Consider the following 25760-nt stretch of genomic DNA (forward strand, 5'->3'; position numbering starts at 1 on the left):
TATTGATGTTTTGAAGTATCCAGGACAGTTGTTTTTTAGACTGTGCCTCATTTTGGATGGCTTAAAATTATTGAATGGCCCAGTAGATTCCTTCCACATTCAAATTTTGAGTCTTTGACAAGAAAGGCACCCAAGTGATTCTGCATCCTCCTTGGTCCATCACATGCTCCATCACATAGGAGGTACATGATGCCAGTTTTTCCCATTGTTGGTGGTATCAACATGCTTAAGTTGGTATTCCCCAGTTTCCTCTACTGGAAAGGTATAATTTCCCCTTTGCAATTAATAAGTAATCTGTGAGGACATTCTATAAAACTGTGTGCATATTTTTCACTCAATGCATTTAGCACCCATTGATGATTCTTGTCTGAATCATTACTACGATGATTTTTAATTTAGTTCATTTTTACTTGAATCTAGTAATCTCTGTATTTAATGGGAGAATTAACCCATTTATGTTTAGTAGAATAGCCTTATTCATGACTTTATTCCTTCCATCTTACTTTACATATACTATTTATTTTAAATTATGGTTTCCTTTTTTAAATCTTATTTTGCTGCACTAAGCAAGTTTCTATTCATTATATATTTTCTCCTTGTTAATATAGAAGTTCTAGTATACTTTTCCACTGCACTAGAATGTCTATCTTTTTTTTTCCTGCTCCCATTGTTAGACACATATGTTCCAACTATTTCTTGCATTCTGGACACACTATTTCCCAACTTTAATACTCCATTTACACCCCTCCTCTACATACTCAAATAAGAACTTTAAAATACTTTCAGTTGCCCTCTTCATCTTCTGTTTCCTCTCCTCTCCTCTCACTGAGATTTTTGAACCATTTTGCCACACACATCCAGCAACTTCTAGGTTTTGTTGAGATAATTTACAATCTATCAGAATTTCCTTCTATTTCAAGAGTCCATTAGCTATTACATCATATATAACCCAGGATAATTATGTAATGTGGGCATGTATGTATTCATAGATTTCAAAGTTCACTGATAACAATGATTTTCCTTCTTTCTGTTCTCTCATACTTTTTGTTTGGTTTAATCTTTCTTCAAATATTTTACATAGAAGGGGTATATAGGTGTTAAATTCCTAAGCATATCCTTGAACATCTTCCTTTACTCTAACCAGTAAATATCTTGGCTTTGTAAAGAATGCAGGGGTTGAGGTTTTTTTCTCTCAGTAGACTATGAAGAGTCCCATTCCTTGTAAGTAACTTATTCCCAGTTGCTGCCAAGTGTAGGGTTGACAGTAAAGATCCTAAAGTGCAAGGGAAATTTTAGACCAATAATAAAACCAACTAAAAGTAGGGCTGCTTTTTATCATCACCACACATGAGCAATTCTAAAGAATGTGAGTGATAAAATACTCTTCAAAAAAATCTTGAGTGCATTACATTCTAAACAATTCCTGTGGTTAGTGTTGAATTTTAATAATATATATGTGTGCTTCAAGTTTCACATTTTTGTTACTTATCTTTTAATAAACAGTGTTCTCTACATTGTACTCAACATTGTAGAATCAACCCTAAAACAAGACTATTGAAAGTATTGCAATTTCTGGAATTTATTGGGAAATGGTCAATTTACATAGCTCTGTCTATTAAACATGACCACATAGCAAAGATCAATTTTGAGATCATTGAACAAATCTTCAAAAATTAAAATTTTTTTAAAACAAAAACTATACTTCATTTATATGATAGACTAATATATAGATATGAATGTTTTCTTTATAAAATATTAATATAATAAAATAGCATTCATCTATCACTTTTTTCGTTTGGGGTATTGTAATGTTTATGTTTATTTTTTACTCATATGTTTATATATACAAAAGTCCATAAAAGGCTTTTCATTGTTTATGTTTCCTTTCTGGTATTGTTAACCTCATTCAATAATTAGTTCTTAAAATAATTTTGTCATATAGAGAAATGGGGTGTTAAGAAAATGACCTGCTCCAGGTTTCAAACATACTAAGTATATCATTGCCTTTAAAAGTTATTTTAGGAACTGTATCAATTATCTTTAATTTAACAGAGAATTTCATAAAAGAAAAAACAAGCTCTCTATAGCGATGACACACAGAGGGACACATAGAGAGGTTACCAAGAATAGAATAGACACTTTCTATGGACAGAGAAATACAATATATTTGGGAGGTATGAAATGTCACCTTCACTCAGTCATAAAGATTTAAACCTGAAGGTGACCTCAGAAGGGGTCATCTAATGCTCCCCCATCTTTGTATCTGCAGGACTTAGCACATTGTGAGACTTTAATAAATATTAGATGAATGAATCTCTGCAGAACAGAATGAGTGAATGAATGAGTGAAGACTCTGCCAGTAACTACCTGTGTGACTCTGGGCAATGCAGCTAACAAAACCACACCCTCCTGATCTGTGGAAAGACCAGAAAGCAAAGATAAATGACATTGTCCTTTGACTTCTTAATACATAGGCTGATTAAGGAGACAGACAAGTAAACAGATAATATAAATAATATGATAAAAAGGCGTCAGGAAGGAATCTGGAATGTGAATGAAAAATGTGGGTCCTTGTACCTCCATTTTCTGGAATCTTCCCCACTCCTCCCAGCCAGCCACTGGAGCAGGTGAGCCAGCATTAGCATGGAGAAAGTCTCCCCTGGCCACGTGATTCAGGAGCTGCGAGTGTCTGTCTCTGCAGGCATAACCAGCCCGACAAAGCCCTGGGGCTCTGCTGCCCTGGACACAGCTCTTGCTCATGGGAGGGGTCACCGATCACCCCAGTCTAATTGTTCCCCTTTTAACTTCTCTTCTGCCTCACCCTCCACCCACCACCACCCAGAGAGGAGGGTGAGGAGGCACCAAAGTAGGAGAGAGGTGGCAATTAAAAAGTAAAAGTGAAAAAATGCATAAATTACTCATGAGAGTTTTGTCCTTAATCTTCAGTTTCTGGATCTACTTAAAAGATGCCAAATGGAGGAGACAGCACCTATTGCGCCCGCCCTCCAGAACAAGAGCTGGGAAAAGAGCAGCAAGCACCAAACAAGCAAGCTCCACGTCACCCCATGCTGCCTGCTTGTGGCCATCATCTGGGACAAGCACTGGCCAAAGGCAAGTGGGAACTCCAAGTTTAGGAAGAAAACACTGCAGACTTTGCCAAAGCAAGGTTTGCACGCTCATTCCACCCCCACCTTGCCAAGTAAAATACCTACATGGTTCACGCTGTTATGTGGGTATTAAACAACTGGAGACAATAGCTTCTCAAAGTTGGATATGATGGAGGTTTACCACCTAACAATAGCCTAAATGGCCCAAGGGAATAATGACTTGTTTGATACCAGTTACATTAATAAGTGTTTCACAGAACGTATTTTTTTTGAATGGCTCAAAAATTCTGGTATAAATCAGGTATCTTTTTAAGCCCAACACACCCCATCCAAACCTTCCCTCTGCCCATTGCTTATCATTTACCTTTAAAACCCTGAAAGTAACTCGTCCTGTTCACAAAGCCCTTTTTCAGCAGATTTACCTTAGGAGTCCCTCTATCCTGTGTAAAACTTGGAAGCAATGACATCAGGATCTCCCACTACCTACAATTGCTAAGAACCAATATCTGTAGCCACTCAAGAGAAGCCACTACAATTCATTAATAAGACAACAAGGAAAGTTCTGGAGATTCCCAGCCAGAAAATATGATGGAGATGGACTGCCAAGCAAGGAAGACACATCCCATGAAAGCTCAAGACTCAGACACTCTTAAGTATGTTCCTGCTCTCTCCACTTTCTCTCAGGCACAGCCCTGGTAACTGTTGTGTTCAACTCTGGATTCTCTGGGTCTTCAGAAAAATATAAGGCACAAATGGCAGTACATAACACCAACATTCTGCAAATTACTCATTTCATTTTCAAATATTTGAAAATATGTTAACAAAAATATACAACCATTGTGTTCTCAGAAACTTATAACCATTAACTGCCCTAAGTAACAGTGCACGCCTGATGTCTTTAGGGCACAGGGAAGTGGAAGGGGAAGGTGGAGAGACGGGAGGGGCCTGCTGGGAGGGATTCTGCATGGTTCCAGGATGCCTCACAAGGCCCAGGCCACCAGGCCAGACTGCTGTGCCCAACTTTAGACACAGGCAGGGAAAATTCCTCCCTTTCTAATGCTCATGACATAAACTTTCAGGGAAATCTCAGCTTTTCTGAATATATAGTATTTTAGGTTGGAAGAAATACTTGTGGCTTCCACATAAAAATACTTGCCCACAGGATTTGAGATATTTAGACACCACCTAACAACACACTGTGAATGATGCAATTCCCAGTCTGGAGCTACCTTTCTCGCTTCGTCCTCACTACAGGTGTGACCTCAGCTTTGCCATCAGGTTGATCCTCAGTCGGCTCTTTAGGTTCTGTTTCAGGCTCAGATTCAGTTTCTTTCAAGACAGGCTCTTGTTCACTTCTTTGAGATATAACTAGAACACAGCTCAGGCTGGTCGTCATAAAAGACAAGAACTCTTCAAAGTCAGGCTACAAAACAAAACGATAAACTGTTTACTTCAGTCTCCTAAAATGGATGGGCTAAAAGGGTGGCTACTTCCCAGGTCAAGTGAAACCTTTTGCTTCATGGTCACTGGGCAAGGGAATGTTATCCTCATAAACCTCCTGTTAACAAGCACATTTCTGAGGAATAGAAAGTCAGAGCTAGAAGGAGTTGATCTTAAATACAGTCTAACAACAATTCTCAAACTTCAGGATGCGTGCAAGTCATCTGGAGGGCTTGCTAACACAGATTTCTAGAGCCCAATCTCAGAGTTTCTAATTTAGTAAGTCCGAGGTGGGGCTCAGGAATTGGATTTTCTCAAAAGCTCACAGTTGATGCTGATGCAACTTGTCTAACCCTGTCTAACAGGTGTGGAAGCTGGGGCCAAAAGAGATGGTTTGAGTGGTGCAGCTAGTTCTACAAAGTCTGTCTAGTAGACCTTTCTGTGACGATAAATATGCTCTTCTGTGCTGACTAGTGGCTAATGACAGATGTGGCTATTGAGCACTTGAAATGTGACTAATACAACTGAAACTCTGAATTTTTAACACTATTTAATTTTACTGAATTTAACTTCAAATGGCCACTTGTCTAGTGACACCATATTGGACAGTGCATTTCTAGAAGCTCGGTCTCCTGATCCCCAGGACAGCACACTTTCCAACGCACAGCACTGCCTTTGTTATATTCCCCCAGACAAAAGACAATTAAAAAAAGAAAAACCTGAGAGAAAAGCCCTTAGGTAAATAAAGTACTAAAGCAGTCTTGTGAAGCTGATGACAAGAAGCCTTCAACCCACAATAAAAATCTACAGGACAGCACTGGATATTCACTTCCAGAGGACGATGCAGAGTGTCCTGGAGGACATGACATAAAGAGGTCTCCGTTCCGACAAAATACAATGTGACCCTCCAGTTTTGCTTGGTGGCCACTATTTCTACTGGAGATTTCTTCAGAGCCACCAACTTTGGCATCACCATGATATGGACACCAACAGGGACACCTGGAGCTTATTTTAGTTGATCAGACTGACTCATTTGCTTTTCTGCAGGGAAGAAGCTTATAGAAATCCACTGTGTTTGAGTACACAGTGGCTTTTTTCTTTTTTAACTTTCTTACCTGGTCTGCAATGCTACTGTAGAAGTCAATAACTTGATCTTCAGTGAGGATTCTCTTATCCTCTGCCTCTATGACAAATCCTGCTCTGGTAATCTTCCATTAGAGAATAAGGTGAAATCCAGATGTGTTGTTGGACCACATGTAAAACAAGTTAAGGATGTTTGCTTCCCGGGCTTACCCAACCACCCAGCTTTGGATGCATTTCATGTGAAAAGCTCAGCAAAATCCATATGGCACTAGGTTTGAGGTGGCTCAAAAATACACAAAGAAGATCTTTTTCATGCCCCCTAGATGCGTGAGTTTTCAGGACTTGAACTAGAGACTCTGAAATATTTCTATAAAAGTGAATTGCTTCAAAATGTGAAAAAACTAACTTAAATCCAAGGAAAAAATATCATAGCTTTCTTAATCATTCATAAAGACATAAATCTCCAAGTATTTTTTTAACCATCTATTTTCAAAATTGCTTTAACTTTTTTTAGGCTTTTAATTTGTGAATGCTATAACTCATAATCTAGTACAACTTACTCTTAAAGCAACAAATATACACGGATTATTAGGAAGGATAGAATTTAAGATTTAACCATGCTTTTTTTAATCATAATTTAATAACAAAATTCAGTTTGCATGCAGCTCAGGTGTAATAAAATATAACAGAGAAGTTTTGAGGCAAATCTTACAAGCCCAACGAGATACTCAACAATTAAATAAAAGTGGAAGCTGGGTTCAAAGTGAGTCAGTAATTATATTAAATGACACCAAAAATGTGAGCTCCATTTGATTTGGAAGTATCCAGCATCAAGTACATTCTGCTTTGACCATGAAAGCAAATGCTCCGTTGGTTTCACTGGCTTTGTTGATATTTAATCAACTGCTAATATTGAACAACTCTCCTGACATTCTAATTTCAGCAACTTCTAACAATCCAAATCATGCCTTTATTAAGTTACATAGTGCCTGAGAACAGAAAATAAAATCCAAGCAACATTTAAGCTTGATAACGTCTCTTTTATTATAGTTTAAAAAAATTCAGTGTGTTCATTTCTTTTTATTCAAAACAGTCATTTTTTTTCTGTCCTGTTATGTAGCCTTTAACTGAATTCCAGAGAGGTGAGGTATTTAGTAGATATTCATTATGTCTCTGAAATGTTGTTTATTATGCTAGAACAAAAAAATAAGATGAACTGATGATTAATAGTATTGCCTCAACTCAAAGAACTATGTAATTTTGAAAACTTTCACCATCGTGGCTATTAAAATACACTTTAATAAGAAACAGTAAGCTATTGGTATGTGACATTATCTTTGAAACACCATATAAAGTATAAGCAATGTATAAGGGAATGGGGTGCACATATACACCAGAACCTGGGGGGAAAAAGAGCTATCCTTGGAGAGTAATATTAATTGAATCAAAATATAACTGGAAGAGATAGTAAATGTCCCATAACCTGTGGACTGACCACTTTATTGTAGTTTTATAAATGCTAATGTTGCTACAACTGACGAATGAATGCACAATGGGAACTTCATCAAGAGATACAGTACCACATAGCTCCCTATGTGATCTCTTCTATTGCACATGCAACATTCTTTCAAATTTCAATATAATTTTATTGTTTCAACACAAAGTCCTTGTTCAGCGCTCAGCAAACTACAGCTTACACTCAAAACCTGGCCAACCCACTTGCTTTTATAAACAAAATATACGGGGCCAGCCACACCCATTCATTTACATATTGTTTGTTGCTGCTGTCTTGGTATGATGTCAGAGTTAAGTAGTTGTCAGAGACCATATGTGAGCAAACCTAGAAATTGTTTCCATCTGACCCTTTAGAGGAAAGGTTGCTGACCTCTGAATTAGAATATAATTTTCCTCTACTTAAAAAAAGAACAGGTTTATTTTAGCTCTAAAGCAAAATACTAAATGCATCCTTAAGCTATCATGTATTGAAAAAGACCATACATTTGTAACAACATATAGGGAATAAACCAAGTTAATGTGAGTTATAACAAGATCACATGACACATAATTAAACAAGAAGAACATTTGTTACAATCCAATATAAAAACTATAATTTTTACAATTTATGTGGGATGTTGGTAGAGCAGGGTTACTTAAAGGATGCATGAGTAGATCAAACCTTTCTAAAGACATAAAATGTTCAACGTCTTTAGAGGTACATAGCACCAGAAGTGCATTATGTTCTATTTTACTCTAAATAAGCTTGTCTCCAAATTGACAATTAAGGGGTTGTTATTTTTCCAATGAATTTAAATCATTTTGGGGAAATATTACTTACTTTTTCTTTAATGTCTAGAACTTTTCTATTAATGACAGCATCAGGTTTGATAATAGCAATACTGTACGATTCGTCTAGGAAAAAAACACATCATTTTATTTTCTTGGCTCAAAGATAGGATAATGGAGGATCTGGAAAATAGATAAGTAAGTTTTGACCATTGATAGGTGTGTATCTTATTACAGCATTTCAACTACCAAAAAGTTTCTACTTAGAATCAACTACCAAAAAGTTTCTACTTAGAATCAAACTGCAGTGCCTATATTTGCATGCAGGGAAACATTCACAAGAGTTTTTAATCAAAAGGAACAAAAAATGAGTAGGTAAGCACTGGTGGTTTGAATGCAATTCACATGCATTAGAATCACATTCATGATCCATCCAGTGCAGTATGACCAGTGAGTAAAGTTTCAACTGTGAATTATGCAAATAAACACTGCAAACTGACAGATTTACCATCTATGAATTTATCTACATTCTAAGGATGGACTTTTAGTGTGAGATAGCTCACTGAGCGTGGCTGTTTACTCTGCTCCCTCCAGAGAATGAAGGCACACACATACACACCACACACAGATTATCCAGTGAAAGCATGAAATTGTTAACTGCAAAGTAAACCAAGAGCATGGGTCATCAAGGAGGAAATTATTTTCACAAGTTTTTGGAAGACGATGAAGGATTAAATGGGAAGCTGCTATCCAGCTGAGCCACAGGACACAGCAGCCCATCATCCTGGGGAGCCTCTGAAAGGCTCTGGGCCCAGAGACCAGAGGTAAGGCCGGGGAATAAAAGACAATGGTGCCTTTTAATAGCTGAGTCTTACAAGGCTCAAATCATCATCTATCCAAACAGTCCCTTAGTGATTAACATTGATGTTGTTAGCATTTTGTTGCAACAAGTGATGCTGTAATGAACACTCACGTACAGAAAACCCTTGCCATCCATTCAAAGTAAATTTACTTACGAACACTTTCATACTGTGCTTCTCCAGTATCTTCTGTCTCTGAGTCTACTAACGCAATTTCATGATACTAGAAAAAGAAATGCAAGTAGAACATAGTTATGTTTTAACATGATAGTGGATTAGTTTTGGGAAATTTTATTTCTAGTAAATATTTATAACCTACAGGATAGAAAGTAAAGTGGAAAGGCACTTGCATTTATCTAACACTACTTTCCCAAGATTTCCACTGAAATAAAATAAGGAATATTTTAAATGGCAGGGCAGGAATAATGCATGTGTGCAATATGAAAATGTTAAAAAAACCTCTTAAAATTTGAGAAGAGCATGAGAGATAAAGTAAGTATGAAGCAGATATTAACAAATAAGGAAGCAGTGAACATGTGAATATCATGTTAAAAAGATAAAAAGGGCATTTAAGAAGTTTTAACATCCATTCTTGACCATTACTCTTTGTGAATTTGGAACAGAAGGATACCTCCTTAACTTACAAAAAAAAAAAAAACCTTTCTCAAACGAATAGCTATTATACTATTAAAGAGTAAAATACTAGGAAGGACAAGAGTTCTTAGTTTCTAGGCAAACTGTGAATATGCTTCTGTGATTCCATGAGTTCATTTTTTTACATACATACATGCATGTACATACACATTGTTTGGGCAAGAGAACATGTAATTTCAGATTCTCAGTGGAATAATGTTGCAAAAAAGTTTGGGAATCACTACACTGAAAGCATTCATTCCTATTATTATAGCCTGACTTTGTATTTGCTAGACCCATGCTGGTCAACAGGGTAGCCCCTCACCACATGAGGCTGTTCGGGTATTTAAAATGAGGTTGGTCCAAATTAAGAGATGCTATAAGTGTAAAACACACAGAAAATTTCAGACTTAGTATGAAAAAAGAAGACTAAATACCTCATTAATAGGTTTATATTGAATACCTAAATGAGAATATTTTGAATACATTGAGTTAAAAAAATATCTTTCCAAAATTAATTTTACTTGCTTTTTTATGTTTTTAATGTAATTACTAGAAAATTTAAAATTACGTATGTGATTCATATAGTGCCTTGTATTATATCACTATTGAACAGGGCTGTGCTAGAAAAGGCATTAGATAAGAAAGCTGAATAACAGAAGTGTCCAACAAAACAGAATAATATAAAATAAACTTAAGATATTAATACATTTCTTACATATCCACTTTTATTAATTAAAACAAGATGCCATTCTGCAAGAACAGCAAGAACCATGAGAATAAGAAGAACAGAGTACACACGAAAAAGCCACATAAAATATGGCAATTAGGAGAAACTGTTTGGGTGTCATCATGCCTGACTTCAAATTCGGGTAGTGACTTGTTCCTGGGGCAGGGAATTCAAGATTTTGAGCCTCATCTTTGTCATTTGGAAATATCTCAAAAGATCGCAGTAAGCATATGGCTGAAAATCGTAGCAAACTGAGCAAGTCCTCAATACTTGTTACCTGTTATAATTTTCAAAAAGAAGTGAGGGGGTGTGAGAAGAGAGAAGAGAGAGGGAGAGAGGGAGGGAGGATGGAATTTCTTGCAAAACAAGGAAACTTGGAAAATTTAAAAAAAAAGTTCTTGAATGAGAAAAAAATCACCATTGTAAATGTAAATTTATCACTCATCAGTTTTCTAACAAAATGTTCATATTTTTCTTAATGCTGATAAAGTACTATATACACATTATGGATTTTAACACATAGACACCTATAGCGCAACCATTTTTCCCAGTTTTCTGCTTTCCTTTTACATTTTAGGGGACACTTGAAAGTTTTAAATAACTGAAGCTGTCAATGTTTTCTTTTTGATTTTTATTTCTCTGTATTGTATTATACTTAGAAGACCTTCCTCAACATATGATAATATACCTGTAAGTGTTTGATGATATTTTCTTCTAATATTTTTATGATTTGTTTCTTTATATTCAGCTCTTTACTTCATCTGGAATTTAGGGTTGTTATGAAATGATAGACCTTTTTCTCTACAAATAGTTAACTCAATATTTCTAAATCTATTCATTGAACTTTTTATCCTCTGATTTGAATCAAAATTTTTTCTTATAGTAAACACTTATACTAGCCTGAGCCTATACATTTCTCATTATTTCTAATTTGCAATATTTCTTGGCTAGTCTCCCTTGTTGCTTTTGTTTATTTGTTTGCTATGTTTCTTTTAAAAACACTAGTCTGTCCTGTTTTTCTGTCTATATTTCTGATCACTTTCCTATGTAGCTTACTTTCTTATCCTACTATATACATGCCACCACTTTATCCTTCATTTCTTAATTTTAAAATATTTTATTCTTATTACATAGGTAATAATAACATTACACAGGTAATATACTTCACACATGCACATAGGACCTTGCCATAAGTATCCTATTGAAGTGTACTCCTTTTAATTCATCAATCGATCCTGGCCTTCGTTCCATATCAATAGAGCTAGAACACACTAAAGAATATAACACTGCATGGATTTGTGTAATTTATGACACAAATTCTATACATTTTATGAAATCTATTCACTGATGCTAGGTATTAAGGTAAATTCCAAACGTTTAATAATATAGATAACATTGCAAATATCCTTTTCTATATTTGTCTCATTTTCTTAGGGCAAATTAATGGAGGGTAATTGCTGAGGCAAAGGATCTATATGTGCCTTGGATTCACGTTGCCAAAATGCTTCCCAGAAAAGTTGCATCATTTAGACAGCTCGATAGTTATAAAATTAGGAAATGCTTTAGGAAAACATAAAAAAAGATAATGTACTTTTTAAAAATTAAAATAGTTGTTAATTCAAAGTATTACCTGAGGGCGAACCATTTCACCTGCTGCGATTTTCTTCTCCTCATTGATCAAGGTAATAACTTTTTTATTAACGAGTGGTGCATTTGCGCCCTGAATCTTTGCAATAATTTTACCATTCTATAAGAAAAAAGGAAGCATGAAGGAAACTTTCATTATCAGAACAAGTCAAGAATTAACACTTAAACTGGACTAAGTCACTCCCTCCCTGATCCCCTCCACCTCCAATGATCTTCTTTTAGCTATTGTATTTAGTAATTTTAAAGGAAGCTATTACTGATGTGAAAGTCTGTCTTGATTTGGTAAACTCAGTTCTTTAAGTTCTACCTCCAATCTGTCTGTTTTCTTACAGCCAAAGGCCTGGGGGTGTCCTCTAGCCCCTCGAAGCAAGTCATCACCCTATAGGAGCACTCACAGGCAATCTCTTCTGAAACATCCCTCCTTTAAATCTGAAAGATTCTGTGTAGGCCTCTCTAACTATTTCTGACACCGTGCCCTTTTGGTCGTCTTTCAATACATGTTTACTAAGCATCTGTTATACTGGTGACTTACTGGGCATAAATGTATGGAATAATAGGCACGGTACTTGACTTAATTAAATTATGAAAACACAAACACACAAACATACAGGAAATAGCACCCATGACAAGAGAGATGCAAAGCTCTCGGAGCACTTACAAGAACGTGTCCTGGTCAAAGAGATCAGGGAAGGGACTTCTCAAAATCAGGAACTGATTCTTAAACTATGAAGACGGGTAAGAGATAATGAAGCAAAAAGGAGAAGGAAGAGCATTCTAGGCGAAAGGAATAGAACATGCAAGTGTCTATGGCTGGAAGGGAATATGGAAGTGAGGAGGCCATCCAAGAAAGAGGGGTAGCCTGGTATGAGAAGCAGCCCACACTTGGGGCGGGGGACAGAGGCTTGTGGGTCATGGAAGGATGCAGCCTTTGTCCCAAGTGCATCATAAACCTTTGTAACGGTTAAATGGAGGCTGTGACCACAATTCGAATTGTTGTTTGTAAAAATCATTTCACCTACTGTGTGGAAAAAGGATTGCAGGTGGAGCAAGAGAAGATGTTTGCACATGAGTTATGAGCTACTGCAGAAGTAAAGGTGAGAGACGGTGGTCGCTCAGCCGGTGGCAGTGGTGGTGGAAATGGGAAGGATGGAAAGAAGTAGATGAGTGTGAGAGACACTGGGGCAGTAACATTTTCAAGTCCAAGGTATGGTTTGGATGGGGTGTGATGGGAAGAGAAGTCACAAAAATAATACTTCTGTTTCTCACTTGAAAACTGGATAAATTACGAATTATGATGTTATATGTCAAATGAGGAGACACTAGAAGAGGACTATGTTTTGTGGGGTGGAGGGTCTGGTGTTGGATGAGTTTGTTGTGAGATGCTTTTGATGAGACATCGAGGTACAAGTTGGATGCACAAGTCTGGAGCTCAAAGTATAGGATGTAGCTAAAGATGGAAATGTGAGTTATTGATGTACAATGGTGACAAATGAAAATATGTGTGGCGGAAATTGTATAAGAAGAGTACATAGCCTGATAAAGTCAATGTTTAATGGCTGAATAAAGAAGGATGGACCTGCAAAAACGACAGAGGGGAGGAACATCCAGGAAGGTGAAAGGAAAACCAATTCACACAAGGCAAAAGAAGCAAGTGTTTTAAAAAGGAGGGCACGGTCATCATGTTTAATACATCTGAAAGGTACAAATGATGATTACCTAAAAATTTTCATTATATCTAGCAACAGGCCGGTAATTGGATACATTAGCAACAGCAATTCTGATGGAAAAATCAGACAGAGGTCAGATTGAATGGGTTGTGGAGTTAATGGAATGGGAAGAAATAGAGTAAAATCAAATATAGAAATTCTTCTCAGTAAATTAGCTGTGTGGTGAAGAAGAGAAATGGGTGGTAGCTGGAGGGGGTATGGTGTCAAAAAGGTGTATTATTTTTAATTGAAAAGACTTAATCATATCCAAAGGCCAATGAGAAGGATCCAGTCGAGAAAGGTTTAAATGAAACCCCAAACTCTAATTACCATTTCCCAATAAAAGGAATCTTTCAGCAATTCTGTGAGCTTTCTAATAGCCCCTGAAAAAGCCTTTCCTGCTGAAACTTACTGGAATGAATTTGTTGTCATTTACGAAAGCTGATCAATGCCAAAGGCTACTGTGGGATATCTGAATAAACAAGCAATAGGCTTGATGGTGGCTTTAGGAGCAGAGAATAACATTCTTCAATTAATGATTGTGGATGTGGAGCAATGGGTGATAATAAAGTTTTGAGGTATGACTGCGGGAGAGACTGGATGAAGTTTATTGGAAGAAAAGTTCATTGGCAGTAAGGAGGTCAAGAATTGAAAGGCCAGGATATCAAGAGGGTTGCCAATGTAAAAACTGAAGTCCCTGGCCGGATTAGGGTTTGAGAGTAAGAATTTGAGCCACATGCCAAAGTCTTCAGTCATCCACAAAACTGATTTGAAGGTCAGTAAATAACAGGAGTGAGGTGGGGAAGAATGAGATTTAGCCAAGTAAAACGGGAAAGAAAGTTATTGAAGAAGTCAAAGGAAGTAAGAGAAACACCAGTTCTACTCCTGGCCCCAAGAAACACAATCTGAAAATACAGTCACCACTTCTGGGCTCCAGAGAAAATGTCCCAAGGAAGAAGGCAGAATTAAGGTAAGCCAAGGAAGTGAATCAAAAGCTCAGAGACGTGGCCAAAAATCCCAGGAAGTTTGCTAATTGCCTATATCAATTCCAGATATGGGGGAGAATTGGAGAACTGGGTCGGGAAAAGAATTAGTGTTAGAAGGAGGGACAAAACATGGCTGGGAAGAAGAGTGGACTTATACTTTGGGTACTGGTTGCAGGGATTAGAGGACATAAACTGGTTGGTCCCTTTAAGGGGAGTAGGGATGGGTCCACTGGTCAGACCTGACTCAGATGGCAGGGTGATGGCTCTCTGAGAGCTCCAGACTCCACGTGGTGATCGACCTGCCCTGTCTTTCTCCCTCTGTCCCATGCTCCTACCTGCCACCTGCTGCTGAGTCTCCTCATTGTTCCATGAGCCCACCAAGCCCATTCTACCTCTGTGCAATTACTCATCCTTGTTCCCTCATGTGTCCAGTGACATCTAGTCCAGGGGTCAGAAAACCATGCCCCAGTTCAGGGACTATGTTTTAGTAATGCTGAAAATATTTACTATCTAGTCCTTTACCAAAAAAAAAAAAAAAAAATTGGCTGACCCCTTATCTAAATCATCAAATTCCACATACCCAAATTAGAGCAAGATCTACAATGTGTTTTTTTTTTCATTCAATTAACCTGGTAATTCAATTCTTTGAAATGGTTGCAAGAGTGTTGTTGAATAGAAGCAAAAAGTTATATCCAAGAAGTGTTTCTTAATAATCATTTCTAATATCAAAAATAAGTATCCCACACTAGAAGAATAGTCTAAGTCTTAACTATTTCCTCTGTGAAGGCTTTCTTTCTTTCTTATCCTAGTTATCTAACTCTGTAGCAGCTATACTCTGTGTCACACAATTTAGTACTTACTTGCATACCATGTTTTTAGAAAATGGCACTTACGTTTTATTTATTTATTTATTTACTTATACAGAGTCTTGCTTTGTTGCCTGGGCTATAGTGCCGTGGTGTCAGCCTAGCTCACAGCAACCTCAAACCCCTGGGGCTCAAGCGATCCTCCTGCCTCAGCCTCCCTAGTAGCTGGGACTACAGGGGTGTACCACCACGCCCAGCTAATTTTTCTATTTTTAGTAGAGACGGGATCACTCTCTCTCTCGCTCAGGTTGGTCTCGAACTCCTGGCCTCAAACAATCCTCTTGCCTCTGCTTCCCAGAGTGCTAGGATGTTTTATTGATTATTAACATTGTGTGGTCATTACAGAATATTTGGAAAATACAGAAAATCATAAAGAAGAAAAACGTAAACTATTCATCCTTTCTCCATACATAGAAAACTATTATAATATTTTGGTGAATACACTTCCTGTCTTCTTTCTATATATTTGTAGACACAGAGATAAGAGTAATATGTATTACAAAATAGTGATCATACAGCTGCTTCCTTGTATGGGTATCCATGAATATTTATAACCAATTCTCTCTTGCTAGGTATCTGAGAAATTCCAAATTTTTTACTCCTGTAAATAATTCATCATACAAATCTCTGATGATTTCCTTAGTGAAGGTAAACACCATCTTATTTTTCTTTGCCCTAATCAACTCAGTGTGATAATCTAATCTCCTCAATCCATTATAAACTCCTAGAGGTCAAATTATAAAATGTATCAATAAACATGAGAAGATAAGGCACTTGCTATCATCAGCTAACAGTTCCACAGTAATTTTAAAATGCTATTTGTTCTTTCACTGCAAGTTGGAATCTGATAATACAATTGAGAGAATAAAAATTACACTTACAAGACTAAAGAGAAAAACCGGTTCACATTTATCTCTAAATGGCTGCAAAGTCACAATGTTGTCAGCTTCTGCCTGAAAAAAAAAGTATAAATATTTCATATACTAACAACAGAAACCATATCCAAGTTATTTGAGACACTTAGTTCAAATGATGCAGAGATACATACAATTTTTAGGTTTACTGCAACATTTTCTGGGTATATTAATAGTTGTTTTAAGGATCAAATTGCACATACTGGTAATTCAAGCCCTGCATCATTTGGCCTCCACCTAACTTCCCTGTTCCCCTTTACAGTACCCAACCGCAGGGCCTGGTCCTGCCCTTACTTACCAACCTGGCTCAAGTGTCTTTCTGCCAGCAAGTCTGTCTCACCCGCTCCTGCTGCCCACCATCTCTTGTTCCACACAGCACTTTACTATCCCTCTCCCAGGGCACCGATGTCCCCTTTCCATACCCTACCATAGGTCCATGTGGGCCTGTCACATCTATTAATACTTTGTTAGAGGGAGAGCTGTGTGCACAGATGGAGTATGTTTCAGATCCACTTTTGCATCTCAACCCTCCCCCAGTGTCACAGGGTCAAACACTAAAAGGAGCTTACTAAACCCTTCTTGAAGGAATTGGTAGTAAATTTTAAATTCTTTGATCCTCATGTCTGCAATTTTTTTAAAAAAATTTCATAAATTTCAAATTGTCCTAATTTGATTATACATTAAATAATAGTGTCCTCTTTCACATCAACACATCATCCACTGGTCAAAGCTGCCAGAATGAGATCTTTGGTTAGGTCTTCTGTAAGAGTTAGTGTGCCAGTCAGTTCCGCTGCTGTAACACATTGCCATTGACCAGGTGGTTTAACAAACATTTACTTCTCACAGTTCTGGAAGCTGGAAGTCCTAGATCAGGCTGCCAGCACAGTCGGGTTTACAGTGAGGGCCTTCATCCCGGTTAGGTCCTCACTTGGAAGAGACACGTCTCGTCCTCTTTTATAAGGGCATTGATCCTATTCTAATTATCTCTGACAGTCCCCACCTCCGCTGTCACACCGGCGATTAGGGTTTCAACGTATGAATTTTGAGGGCAAACATTCAGTGCACAGCAGTTGATTTTTGTAACCTAAGGCAATAGTTTTCTTTTTTTTTTTTTTTTTTTGAGACAGAGTCTCACTTTGTTGCCCAGGCTAGAGTGAGTGCCGTGGCGTCAGCTTGGCTCACAGCAACCTCAGACTCCTGGGCTCAAGCGATCCTCCTGCCTCAGCCTCCCGAGTAGCTGGGACTACAGGCATGTGCCACCATGCCCGGCTAATTTTTTCTATATATATTTTTAGCTGTCCATATAATTTCTTTCTATTTTTTAGTAGAGATGGGGTCTCGCTCTTGCTCAGGCTGGTCTCGAACTCCTGAGCTCAAACGATCCGCCCACCTCGGCCTCCCAGAGTGCTAGGATTACAGGCGTGAGCCACCGCGCCCGGCCTCAATAGTTTTCAAACTGGGATTTTTGGAGGTTCCTCAACAGCTGCCAAAGATGGTGAGGGGAGGCCAGGCAAGACTCCCTCATCCCTGTGTCTGCAAGAAGGGCGGTGCTGTCATCTTTCGTTAGTGTACTGGAGTCTGCATAACTTTATTTAAAAAAAAAAAAAGGTTCTACTGCTTAAAAAAAAGAGGAGGCAGTTGAAAGGAACTAATCTATGATATTTATTTTTTAATTTTTATTATTATTATTTTTTTTTTGAGATAGAGTCTCACTCTGTTGCCCAGGCTAGAGTGCCGTGGTGTCAGCCTCACTCACAGCAACCTCAAACTCCTGGGCTCAAGTGATCCTTCTGCCTCAGCCTCCCGAGTAGCTGGGACTACAGGCATGTGCCACCATGCCCGGCTAATTTTTTCTATATATTTTTAGTTGGCTGGCTAATTTCTTTCTATTTTTAGTAGAGACGGGGTCTCGCTCTTGCTCAGGTTGGTCTCAAACTCCTGACCTCGAGTGAGCCTCCCACCTGGGCCTCCCAGAGTGCTAGGATTATAGGCGTGAGCCACCGCGCCTGGCCTAATCGGTGATATTTAAATACAGGAAGCCAAGATTACATTTAGAAGCAGTCTAGGTATCATCATTATAAAGTATATATTATCATAAAGCATTAAGAATTAAATAATTTAATAATAATATCAGTATAATAAATCTTTACTGAATTTTGTATGTGTGTTTATGCATATATATAATGTTTAATGTTAGTCTTTTTCTAAAAGGCAGAAAAATATTTCATACTGACCATTCAGCTCAGGGTAATTTTAATAGGTAACCCACCTTATACGTTTTAATTTTGGGACTTAATTTCACAAGTTGAGGAAAGGTCTTTTTCTTTGGTTAACAGAAGAAAACAAAATGTCCAGCAGAGGGGTTGTTCAGGATGGAGGTCTAGAGACCTAATTATTTCCTTTCATTTTCTATGGGCGGGTGATATCATAAAAACAGCGTCAATCTATGTGATTATACTAACACTGAATGAGCGCAAACATAAGAGAAAATACCCAGGGGCACTGCATACATGTTTTGGTTGTTAAATTCAACACACACTGGTACTATGAAGAGGACATATTTTGGGAACACTCCGCTGGGACTTCCCAAATGGAAAAGATACATTAACGGACCGATTCCTGTGGAGTAGGGTGAGGAATTCTGTCTGGCCCGGGTACTGCTGGGTGGACACGACCTGAGGCTGCGGGGTTGGGAGGAAGCACCATGATGACCCGCATCCTCACACAGCCTCTCTTCTTCCTCAGAGCTGCTCTGAGCTGGCTGAAACCGGAGCCCAACAAACTGTGCGATTTATTCTCCCTCCACATATACTCCCTGGCCTCCACCACCGAGCACAGCCCATACACATGCCTCTGTCGTACCTACTCAGACCCTATAAACAGGAGGGACTTCATGACTAGCCCTCCCGTACACACAGCACCAAGTCCACTTCTACTTGCCTGAGCATGCCTTCCTGCCCTTTCCTACGCCCAGGTTCCCTTCCAGGGAGCCTGACAGGTGAGAGAGGGCCTGCCTTCTTCTTGTTCTCTCCCCATGGGCCCCAATTTCCTACTGGACACCCAAGTTTCCCACGACTCGTAGCCTATGTGAACTTGCACTCTTAGCACTTCCAGAAAAACTTCCCTCATGCCATCTTCCAGGATTCACAAAAATTTTCTCATCCTGGGTTCTCTGTGATCCATCTTCCAGCTGTTAGACAATTCCGATACTGCATTTTAACTTCTTATACCAGCGCCTTGTCAACTGCCTGCAGCAATCCCCTCTAGGCCCTATTTTCTGTTCTCTGAACTTGGTCTTTCCTCCCTAGCGAGAATCAAATCCAGAACCACTTTCCAGCTCCTTTCAGTGGGTTGTAACTCTGCAGAGTGAATGAAGCAAGTTGTTACAGAATCTTGTCTTTTATAAAAGTACAATACCAAGATAATGAAAAACAAGCCACAGACTAGGAGAAAATATTTGCAAAAGAAATATCTAATAAAGGACTGTTATCCAAAATATAAAAGAATGCTTAAAACTCAACAAGAAGAAAACAACAACTCAATTTAAAAATGAGCCAAAAACCTTAACAGACACCACACCAAAGAACATATAGAGATGGCAAATAAGCATATGAAAAGTGCTCCACATCACATCACATATCATCAGGAAAATGCCAATTAAAACAATGAGATACCACTATACATCTATTACAGTAGAATGGAAAAAAACCAGAACACTGACAGCATCAAATCCTGGCCAGGATGTGGCACAACGGGAACTCTCATTCATTGCTGGTGGGAATGCAAAACAGTACAGCCACTTTGGAAGACAGTTTAGCAGCTTCTTCAAAACAAAACATAGTTTTATCATATGGTCCAGCAATTACCCTCCTTGGTATTTACCCAAATGAGTTGAAAACTTATGTCCACACAAAAACCTATGCATGGATGTTTATAGCAGCTTTATTCCTAATTGCCAAAACTCGGAGGAAACCAAGATATTCTTCAGTAAGTTGACGTATAAATAAACTAAGATACATCCAGACAACAGAATATCATTTGGCACTAAAAAGAAATGAGCTATCAAGTCATTAAAAGACATAGAAGAAACAAATGCATATTACTAAGTGAAAGAAGCCAATCTAAAAAGGCTACATATTGTATTATTCTAACTATATGACATTCTGGAAAATGCAAAACTATGGAAACACTCAAAAGATCAATGGTTGCCGGGGACGAGGAGGAAGCAATGAATAGGTGGAACACAGAGCATTTTTAGGGCAGTGAAACTATTCTGTATGACACCATAATGGTGGATACATGTCATTACACATGTGTTAAAATGCGAAAGAAGCACACGAACAGTGAACCTTAATGTAACCTATATATTTTGATAAACAATGATGTGTCAATGTAGGTTTATCCATCACAACAAATGTATACTCTGATGCAGGATTTTGTGGCTGTGTGGGGATGGGGGATATACGGGAACTCTCTGTACTTTCCTTTTTTAATTTTATTTTATTTCAGAATATTATGGGGGTACAAACATTTTGGTTACATGAATTGTTTCTGTACAGTTTAAGTCAAAGTTATGTGTGTGTCCATTACCCATATAGTGTGCATTGTACCCATTCTGCTCAATTTTCCTGTGAACTTAAAACTGGTCTAAAAAAAAATTTTTTTTTTAAATTAAAGGAAAAAAAACTACAAAACCCTATTTTTCCAAAGACAATAGCCAATCCCTTCACTTAGGACAAAAGGATTGCCACTTATTTATTCTTTTGAACAGAAAGATAATGAGAGGTGAGTTTCTAGGCTTTAGACTGTTTATTCATAGCCTTTAACTAAGGAAAAGAAGTCCTGTAAAAGGTTTGTCTGCAGAAGAAGATGGATAGTCAAACACAAGTTAAGGTCAATAAGCAAATTCATTCCAAGGTCTGGGTGGAGAGGGGCTATGGAAGCCTTGTACCCAGGAGAACACGCCATGGGTTGAGGCTACATGTCTGCACCAGGTACAATGTGTATTAGAGATAAGGAGTAAAGATACGTAAATCTGTCCTCTGCTTTTGCATCTTAGGTCTAGCTGGTTTGGGTATGCTTCTGTCCAACAGAAATATATAATGTAAGCCACATATACTTTAAAATTCTCTGGTGACCACATTCAAAACTAAAAGGAAACAGGTGAAAATAATGTAACAATATATTTTACTCAACTGAATATAGCCAAAATATTATCATTTCAACATGTAATCAATGTAAAAAGTAATTAATGGGATATTTCACATTCTTTTCCCATACTAAATCTTTAAAAATCTAGTATGTATTTTATACTTACAGTATATCTTAGTTTGTATACTAAATGTTAATCAGAAATAATAGATCCTTAATCAGATTTAATAACATTTACAGTCAAAAGGTAGATTCACACACCCAAGTTGTCCCAAATTTTAAAAGTTTTACAGTAACTGAATTAGGTATCAGTTTTTAAATTTAAATTTAAATTAATCAAAATTAAAAATTCAGTTCCTTTTTTGGACTAGCCACATTTAAAGTATTCCATGGTGGCTACCATATTGGACAATAAAATTCTAATTAGTTGATATTTGATGTGGATACACTGAATAATCAGTACAACTAAGTCAACTGAGTTTGGCTATAACATTTTAATCCCTTGTCACATCTGGGTAGCAAATAAATGAGAGGAGATCACTACTCACTGGAAAATTTGGTAAGCGGGTAAATGCCAGGGCACTACTCAGTGACACCCAGAAGACGGATCTGCAGCCCTATTCTAAGGGACACACACTGAACATGTGGTCAGGTGAAAAGAAACAGGTCAATAGACAGGTATCCATTTTTGTACTTTTCTAATATTCAAAATCATGGTAAATAATCTCAACATTATAAAAACTGGATAGAAATCCTATTCATTCTCAGATACAGTAGCACTAAATATTAATATAGCAAAACTGCCAAGTTAACATTATCTACTTTGAAGAATTGACAGGTTGTTTAAATTATGACAACACTTAAAGTATTAGAGGCTACTTGAACACTTAAACAAGAAAACAACGGCGTAATGAAAATGAAATCCTTACAACAACAAAATGCAGAATTTCATCTTCGTTCAGTTCGTTTTTCAATTTTCTGAATAAAGCCTGCATTGCCTTGCAAGGTCCACACCAAGCTTGGTAAACATCAATCACTAGAAGATGACAATATATGAAAGGACAGAGTCAACCAATCTAAAATAGCAGCTTATCTCAACCCTGGGGCTAGGGCGAAGGTGTGGCAGGATTTCATAGTGGAAGTGGGCGTGGCACTCTAGAGGCACAGGGTGAGGTGCCCTGGGTCAAACCCCATGGTCAAATAATGGAAGAGGCCCATACCTGTTAAGCCTTTGTTCTGCAGCATCTCATCCCACAGGGTTTGATTATTGACAACTGCCTGCAAAAAGGAAGGCACTATAAAAGGTCTTCAAGCACCAATGTACTAAATAAAGAATTGTTAGTATGTCAGACCCACCTGTAACTGGACTTCTCTCTTTTTGCTTGCCATTTATCTACTATCATATGAAAAAGGAAGAAAAATTAAAAAGAAGAATTTAAATAATATTCTCTTTATGCATTCAAATAACATCTTATTGTACTGTAGAAATTCCCCCCCACTAAATACTGGATTATGCAGTCTCACCTTTGCAAGAGAGGAGAGGAAGCTAATGTCACAGAAGGACTACTGCATGCTGGGCTCTATACTAAATGCTTATAGCTGCTATACTATCTTTTTCTTCCAACAATCCTGAAGCAAGATAACAATGTTAGAAGTTGCAACTTGTTTTTAAAAATTGTTTTGCTTGTTTTCCTTAAGTAGTACAGAGTGTTTTCTGTATTTTCATTTGCACACATGTCAACTGTCTATGAACATGCTCTATGGGGCTTTCTAGGGTCCCTCTTCTGATCTGCCCACTCCAAGGATATTTAATTTTTAGAATGAGGTCACTAGCGTGTTCTGGAGCACAACACAAACTTTCCACAGGTGTTAAATCAGTGGGGCCAAAACTCCCTGTTGAATGGCATCAGGGACCGTGCATGGCGTGGATCTGATGGTCTGAGGGTGGTCCAGACATTTACATACACCCAAATCAGACGGCATCACAGCAAAGGTCCTAAATGCTCCGACCTGCCTTACACAAAACAGATCCTCCTCTAGCCTACACTGGGACATTTACAAAAGAGGAAGGAACGACACCCCCACGGCACCCCAGGATCTAAATCAGCTGCTACTGAGGCCCGGGGCCATTTGTTGGGGAGCTCCACAAAGTCCCAGTACCTGGGGCGCCGGGCAGGGCCGAGTCTGAGGTTGGCCCGGTTTCCGCTGGACTTTCTTCGCAAGCGGCTCCAGCTAAGGGAAGAAGACGGATGAACAGCGTAAACGTTTCCTCCAACCCCCTCCCCAGCCCGCGAGCCCGGCCCGCCCCACCGTGGGCTGCGTCGCGAGGCTCCTGCCGCAGCCAGCGGGGACAGCTGGGCAGTGGGCACAAGAACAGCCGGCCCCTAAGATCCCCCTCCTCTTCTGTCCCCGCACTGAAAGGGGCCAATGAAGTCCTGTTTCTGTCTCCACGGACTCCTCTCCTTCAGCTGCCTCCTCTCCTGCCGTCAGCAACTCTCTCCCATCAGCTTTGAATCCTTCCGCGACTGGCCATGCCTTGCAAATACAAAGTGTGTATTCCTGCAAATGGAGCCGAATGTTCTCTGAGTTCTACCCCTGCCCTTTCTCTCCAGCTTTGTCTCCTGCATCTACTCTCCTTCTTTTTAAAAAACAACACTATTTAGAAATAATTTTAGACCTACAAAAAAGTTGCAGAAATAGTACACAGATTTCTCAGCCACCCTTCCCTCAGCTTCACCCTAAGGTTAGCATTTTTCCTAACCATACTACAATTATCATGGAATGCAGTGTTTAACACTGATCCAGTGTTTACTCTACAGACCTTATACAATCTTGCAGTTTTCCTTTTTCTGGTCTGAGATCCAGTCGAGAGTACCACTGACATTTAGTTGTCACACCTCCTCCAATCTTAGACAGTTCTACTGGGTGGTCTTTGTCTTTTACAGCCTTGACACGTGTGTCTTTTTATTTCATTGATTATGTCATATGTGGAATTTCTATCAAGAATATTTGTAAATAACTTTTAAAAATGTTTCAATTGTAGTTTAAAACACATAAGATTTACCATCTTAACCAATTTCTAAGTGTACAGTACAATAGTGTTAAGTATATTCACATTGTTGTGCAACCAATCTAGAAAACTGTTTCAGAGAAAAAGTTCTGAAAAAGTTCTCTGAAACTGAAACTCTACACCCATTAGACAACAACTCCCCATTCCACCTATCCCCAGGCCTAGAAGTCACCTTTTGACTTTCTGTTTCTATGAAGTAACTTTTTTTTTTTTTAACATACTCTCCTGTGTTTGCTGTATGAGTTCTATCCTTTATACTTAACATGTCTTTTAGCTTGCTCTATTTTCCCTTATTCTTGGGATTCAAGACCTCCTATTTATTGAGTCAGCAGATACTCCTTCATGGTGATTCCTTTCCTTTTGGTGTTTGTAACTTTTAACTGTGAACTAGTCTTTAGCAGAGATTGCTTATTGTGTGAGCTCTTGTAGCAGGACTGTGGCAGCTGTGTACCTTTGCCTGGCCCCACCAATATCTATACTACCAGCCTAGTTGCATGTTAATTTCTCAGTTTATCTTTCTTATTTCACATAAGGCAGTTGAAAATTCAAACTCATATATATGGATGGCACAATCTTGGGACCTGATTTTCTCCCTGTGATACTGGGATATAATAAGAAATATACGTGTCTTTGGTCTCTGTCCTGGATTCCTGGAACAGAGCTCCTAAATCTCTTGTAATTTCCAAAGTGATAGGGATTCTAGGAGCATGTTTGGTTCCAATATTTGATCTTTGACCCTGGTTCCTGACACAGAGCTCCTAAATCTCTTGGAATTTCCTGGGTGATAGAAGAGTCTTTTGTTCTAATGAAGTGACTCTTGGTAGGTTCCTGGATAGCTTCAGGATGGGGGCAGGTCACGAGAAAGACCAAGCCATGATTAGAAACTTGGAACTTTCAGCCTCACCTCCCTCATTCTCTGGGGAGGGGTGAGGGAATGGAGATTGAATTAATGCCTATGTGGTGAAGCTTCCATAAATATTCCTAAAGTATGAAATCAGAGGGCTTCCAAGTTGGTGAACACATTCATGTGCCAGGGAGCAGCCGAGGGGGGGGTGTGGCACACCCCAACTCCATGGGGACAGAAACTCCTGTGCTAGCGACTGTCCATCTGGCTGTTCATTTGAATCTTCTATCATATCCTTTGTTATAAACCAGTAAGCATGTGTTTACCGAGCTTTACTTAGCTACAACCTTTCCAAGTGGTCAAACTTGTCTTCCTTCATTGCCCTCATTTTGCAGTTCTTACTCTTCTTTAACGTGAGAACTGTTCCATTTTGATAGATA

At 38.4% G+C, this 25760-nt stretch overlaps 1 protein-coding gene across 1 annotated transcript in view; it reads right to left on the bottom strand.

The window, feature by feature from the left end:
- Positions 1-22795, bottom strand: part of NME8 (NME/NM23 family member 8) — a 59287-nt gene extending 36492 nt beyond the window's left edge. Inside the window, exons 1-9 of the mRNA XM_069462309.1 lie at positions 22763-22795; positions 22627-22684; positions 22336-22442; positions 16223-16294; positions 11767-11883; positions 8930-8996; positions 7966-8039; positions 5663-5755; positions 4337-4530 (exon numbers count right to left, since the gene is read on the bottom strand). Of these exons, the coding sequence (XP_069318410.1) occupies positions 4337-4530; positions 5663-5755; positions 7966-8039; positions 8930-8996; positions 11767-11883; positions 16223-16294; positions 22336-22442; positions 22627-22684; positions 22763-22795 (815 nt within the window). The remainder of the gene's footprint in view (positions 1-4336; positions 4531-5662; positions 5756-7965; positions 8040-8929; positions 8997-11766; positions 11884-16222; positions 16295-22335; positions 22443-22626; positions 22685-22762) is intronic.
- Positions 22796-25760: the final 2965 nt, after the last annotated feature.

This window comes from Eulemur rufifrons, chromosome 29 (genome assembly GCF_041146395.1).
Source record: "Eulemur rufifrons isolate Redbay chromosome 29, OSU_ERuf_1, whole genome shotgun sequence".
NCBI lineage: Eukaryota > Metazoa > Chordata > Mammalia > Primates > Lemuridae > Eulemur > Eulemur rufifrons.